Source organism: Pygoscelis adeliae, unplaced genomic scaffold (assembly GCF_000699105.1).
Source record: "Pygoscelis adeliae isolate BGI_AS28 unplaced genomic scaffold, ASM69910v1 Scaffold60, whole genome shotgun sequence".
Classification (NCBI taxonomy): domain Eukaryota; kingdom Metazoa; phylum Chordata; class Aves; order Sphenisciformes; family Spheniscidae; genus Pygoscelis; species Pygoscelis adeliae.
In genome coordinates, this window is record NW_008823954.1 from 1,029,048 (window position 1) to 1,035,010 (window position 5,963).

The window sequence follows — 5,963 nt, forward strand, 5'->3', positions numbered from 1 at the left end:
CCACAGGTGTAAGCACTGCTGACCTCCTAAAAAGCTCCTGCTCTCCCGTGGCTCTGTACTCCCCTGCCCCACATGCATCAGTTGAGAAATGTTTTTCATAAGTGATGGAAAAGTAATTCCATCGCAGGCAATAATTGCGTTTTTCAACAGACCCCTGTGCTGGAATATGTCTGTCTTGAAGGTTTACCTGTTTTTATCTGAATGGACTGTGTTTGCCTGCCTTTACTACAAAAGGCCAGCAAGAAGCAAGGTCAGCACTCCTTTTCCTTCCTAAGCAGATAAGATGCGTAATGGAAGGATTAATCTGTACGAGAAGCTTTGCAGTGCAGCACACTCTATTCCTCTTGGACAGACTAGAGGTAAATCTTGTTTTTTCCTCCCACGCAGGGTATGTGCCAGCTTTCAGGTTTTAAGAATTTTCTTTGGTGCAGCCAGCAAAGGCAAACCGTAGGATGGAGTGACTCTCTTCCAGCAAAGTACAACCAGCTCTGCAACAGATACTGCTATTTAGTAACATTCAGCAATTCAACGTTATTTAAGACAAAGAGTGTATTTTATACACTATCAGCTCTCAACCTCTAACCTGAGGCTTAGGAAATAACATTAAAAGAAGCTAAAATGTTAAATACTGTCCTACTATTATTTACACAGGCAAACAACCTATGTAATGATGAGAGGCATGGTCTAGAATACGAATAGGAGCAGAATTAATCCCAAACATCACAGATACTTGAAGAGCCACTTGCTTCACAATCTCTAAGGTGCCTTAGGGGTCTCCTAGCTTCAGTCAGTGTGGGACAGGCAAGAGAAAGAACAGGACAGGATTAAATTTAAATCTCCTAAATGGAGCCAAGGACAGAATTATCCATGATGAAACTTGGCTAAGACAGACGATCCTCTCTGCTGCTGTCCTTTGTAATCATCTCTTCTTTCTTCCCTCAAAAATAGTATTTAAAAAAAAAAAGGGAGGAGGTCTGTTTTTCACTTCAAGATGAAAATATTTTGTCAGATTCTCTAGAAGTGAATTGACACAATTTTTGGGCTGGAACATGCAGTTACATAGTGGCCACACAGCGGAAATGCACCGCGCCAGCAACAGCAATCCCAGAACCGAGGCCTTCATTGCAAATACTTGTGCGTAGAGCTTCTTGTGCCACACCACCTCATACTCTCTATCCATGTCCAGCTCCAAATGCCAAAACCATGTCCATTAGGAGTCACTTTTGTCTAAAAGAACACTTGTATGTTTGGTGCTGTTTGTCATGGAAACGTGTAATTAGTTCTCCTACAACTGTTTTTTTTCAGTGAAGCAGCTCAACTACAGAGCCAGATTAGCTGAATTTTGTCTTTGTAACACCACCTGAAGCTATACACTTGCTTGTGAGGGGGACACCAGAAAATGTGTTTTAAAATATAGTAAAATTACTGTATTTTGCTTCTGGACAGTATTTATCTACCATGGGTGACTTACAACTTTAGTACCAAGATTAGAAATATTGTCTTTCATAGTTTGCTTGGATAAATTATGCTTTTTTAATCTCAAAGATACTCACAGATGCCTTTGAGAACTGAAATAATTTTAGCATTCTAACGGAAACGTCATCATCAGTTCAAACTACACCTGAGAAAACTTAGGCAGAGGTACCACCTGTAACAGGAACATTTGCCTGCTGATTGAACAAATGACTGAACAATTCCCCAACCATCTCGAGTTTGGCTCAGTCACATGAGATTAAGTAGTCTTTCAGTGAATTCAGTCTAATGTCTAAATCAACACTGCGGAATGCAGGAGCAAAAAAAAGTTTTAAATACCATAGGTCTATCACTAAAAGGAGGCTGGAGATGTTCCCAGCTTCACTCACTTTTGTCTTCATCCCTTCATGAAACTGTTTCATTGTAACGGCTGGTCAGCAGAGCCGAGTAGAGAGTTTAGCGCAAAATGTCTATTCCAGATTTAACAGTGACACAGACACAGCACAGACCGGCACTCCTCTCTCTATACGGTTGTTCTGTATTCGGCTTTTTTGCAGAAAGGAGATACTTTTTTATTCCTTTGAAACCACCGGCTGGTAGGCAAGTATTTTTCAGCTAGATAGCAAGCAAACGTCTACTTTCTTCTTGCGGGTACAGCAACCAGAAAAATCTTTCTGTGTTTGCAGGAATTGCTCCTTCATGCTGCAGACCAGAAAAATCTGAGAGACGCTGAACTAAAGCTTCTAGCAGCCACACAGATTTCAGCCAAAGTGGCATCAGAACCACTCTGCGTTTGCATAAAGCCAACAGCCTGATTCCGACAGCTGGAATTTCAAAGTGAGGTAGCTCATTAAGAGCCATACTACTGATCCTGAATTTCTTATTAAAAACAACAAAAAGACAGCACGCTATCTTTCCACAGGACAACTCAATTCAGTCTGCAGGGTATTTTCACTGAAATTCTCAGAATTGTGACTGTTTCTTTTCCACTGGTGAGGACTAGAGAGTCTTTCATTAAGTTTCATGTCATCTATCAAAGTATAATTACAGCTCATTGCGCTTTTTCATTCTTACTTATCATATATAAACCCCATTTGGACTGAAAAGCATCCAGCATTGAATGAAGAGCATTTTTCTTGTATACAGATACTCCCAATACTCTTAAAAGAAGCAGTCAGTCTAAAGGTTTTTATTCTTGTTCAAAAGACAACATTATCTGCAGAACTGCATTCCAATTTCATACTTAGAATTGACTCAATTGAGACGCAAAAAAGAGTGCCATTTAGCAATTCAGTAACATATTTCCTGCAGCACTTAATTCTTCTAGACATTCTTGGTGTTAAACTACCATGGCATTTCTCAATACTTCAAATATAAAACTGTTCTTCAGAACAATCCTACTGCAAACTCAATGATGGACACAGCACGATTTATTTGGATTTTATGCCCTAGGGCTATTCAACAAAACTATGCAAAAAACCATATACACTTACATTAAGTGGGACAACAGTTATGACCTTTATGCTTTATGGGCAGGAAAGTGTCTGGGAAGATCAGTGGAAAAATAATTAAAGCACGTTTTTGAGGGGGCATACCACTTCTGAAGCACAGGGTATTGCTCCCTGTCTGTATGAGAACATGGCATGAATTCACATATTCTCACAAGGAACTGGATTACAGAACGTCATGTAGTTCTGTGTAGCAAGCCCATTTTCTTGAAGCAGCTTGAGCTGCTCAGCTTGAAAAAGCAAAAGGTTATGTTCCTCCTACCTAGCCAGTATCCGCATTCAAAATTTTCCAAATTCAAAATAGGTGGATTCAAGAAGGCAGCGTGCCTACTCACTGGTAACATACATTCTAGCAAGTTCAGAAATCTCACCACCAGATATTTGGGACAATATCCTATCATTCTGTGTCACAAACATGCCTGAGGTTAAAAGAAAACTATGTCAAAGATCTTGTTCTTTATGAATTATTTTAATGAACCAAATATGAAGTGACATAAACACAGGTCAAGGAAAATAACTTGAAGCCAGCCCCACCAGCTGCTGACAGAAGGTAAAGATAGAAGAAGAGTTGAGGGTGATTTGAGGGAAAACAAGAAAGCATAGTGAGAAACACTCATTCTTACCAAGAATGTCAATCAAATCATATAGTAGTTAAAATTTCACGTCACGTGCTTAAATAAGGTCTCTGCTGTGTTTAACACAGTGAGTCCACAGGAGAGTAGGGAACGGGCTATCCCTGAATTCATGGCAACAGGTCCTACAGAGTGTATTCTGAATTTCTCCAAACAATGGAGATGAAGATGGCTAAACAGAAAGAGAAAGAGAAAGTGAGGACCCTTTGTTACCCAGCCTGGTCTCAGAAATGGAACATGTTTTCTAGACCCCATAATCTTTGGCATAGGTTCCTTTTTCAATGTCTGCGCGAATGCTTTAATCCCATGACTGTGAAGGTTGCAGCAGTCAGTTTCTCATACACTAGAAACATAAGAGCAGCAGTAAGGACTGTCTGCAGGAGCTTTGCTTCAAGGCCTTTGTAAAGTCCCATCAATCCAAAACGCCTAAGGAGGAAAAACAAAAAACAAAAAAGAAAATAAGTGTGAATAGCCTTCTATAAGTAAATCAAAGAAGAATTAATATCACAAGTAAAGTTAATGACACTGTAAGAATCTTAAATTCATTCTTGATCTCTTGAGTGCCAGCTATGTTTAATAATATTTTAAAGAGAAAATTCTGCAGAAAGTCAAGTCTTTTGTGCAAGAAACTTGCTTCTTTTCAAGATGAGAGGTGAATGAATTGGTATCCATAGATATCCCTGATACCACTTACTGTACAGATATTTAGGAGAATTTGCTTTTGTATACTTATTCCGCAGCATACTACAAAAACCAGGTTGACTCAAATGGCAAGTTTAAGGGGGGCAAAAAGAAACAAAAGTCAGATCCAGCAGTGTTTTCAACATATTAGTAATACTCAAGTCTTCTATATGTTAGAAAAAAACAGAAAACTCACCTCACTCTCTGTTGAAGAAGGTAAAGAACATTTCTAAGACTGCCTAGTGTTCGGTTCTCTGGGTTCAACCTGTGGCGTCCAAACTGAAAAAAAACAAAGAGCATTTTGTTGTACTATTTCCCCATGGTGCTAGGCAGAGAACCCAACACATGCTTAAGATCTGGAGAGTCTATCTTAAACCTCTTTTAACATTTTCCAGGTTATACTAGCCATCAGTGAAGAACTGAGGCCAAAGCTCACACTATTGAACTTCACACAGCAAGCATTAAAATGGTATGTGCTACAATAATTTGTTTTGGTTTTAAGATGAATTCTAGGAAAGTGTTATACATGGCCACATTTGTTCTCTTTCAGTTGCTCTGCAGGAAACAGTTTTCAAGATCTCAAAAGCATAATCTGCAGAGTCTTAGTAGGGATATGACGTTCAAAGCAAGTTCTTTCTGGCTTTCTCAGCTTTCGGTTAACGAAGATTCAAAGCCTCATACGTCTGCAAACCATTATTACATTGAGATTGCATAGCTGAACCCAAAATTTATCTGCCCAGCAATGGTCTTTGAGCAAAACATTTACATGGGAACTGCTGTGGAAGAATCCAAAATTGTTTGATCCACCTACCTGGCCTAAACAATACTTCTCTTAGTCACTGCATTTGCTTATTCCCAAACTGTTTTTCAGTAGACATGATTGCTGCTGCTGTAATTTTATGCCTAAGAGTTAAACTAGCAATTTCAGCAACTCCTTTTCTAGCGTTCATCGATACTCTTATCTGATACAGGTCGATAGTACTGTCAGCAAGCCGCAACTATGACTTATTAATATACAAGGGTCGTCACACTTGTATTTATAACACAGCCAAATAGCTTTTGAAGCCTGTATTATGCTTCTGTGCTAAGAAAAGTGAACTTGAGCAGCTGCCTGTGGATGAGTTCTCACAGAAATTACTCAGGCAATTGCTACTTCTTAGGCATAAGAAATTACCATTGACAGTAGATAGAGTATGCACGCAGATTTAAGCAGTTCAGAAATTATAAGAAAATGCCAGGATGATACAGGTCCCTTTGGTGTATGTCTTAAGAACTCAGATGGAAACAGCAGAAATAGAACGCTATTGGAAATGTCGCTTTATTAGCCAAATATGTGCTCACAATCCACGATCTTCTCATCAGCAACTAACTCATTTGATATTGATCAAACAATGGTAAATGTTTGTTTTATTGTCAAAGACTCAGACACACCCCTAAAAAAATGCTAACTAGGTTCCAAGTTACAATGCCAGTCACTGCCCAGATTACTCATAGGCTTCCAAACTACATCAGGATTAGGTGCTTCCTTCTGCTTTCTTCTCCACCATCGGACTATTTTTGTACCACAAACAAAGGTTCATCAAGGGGGAAAAAGTTCATTTCTCCTTAAGATGTCAATACTTCACTGATTACTACAGAAGATTTCCCAAAGGGACTAGCATTCCCTACA

General features: G+C 39.2%; 1 protein-coding gene across 1 annotated transcript in view; it reads right to left on the reverse strand.

Moving 5' to 3' along the window:
- Positions 1–3,431: 3,431 nt before the first annotated feature.
- SLC25A17 (solute carrier family 25 (mitochondrial carrier; peroxisomal membrane protein, 34kDa), member 17) overlaps positions 3,432–5,963 on the reverse strand; it is a 17,202-nt gene continuing 14,670 nt past the window's right edge. The window contains exons 7-8 of the mRNA XM_009321839.1: positions 4,491–4,573; positions 3,432–4,039 (exon numbers count right to left, since the gene is read on the reverse strand). Of these exons, the coding sequence (XP_009320114.1) occupies positions 3,892–4,039; positions 4,491–4,573 (231 nt within the window). The 3' untranslated portion in view covers positions 3,432–3,891. The remainder of the gene's footprint in view (positions 4,040–4,490; positions 4,574–5,963) is intronic.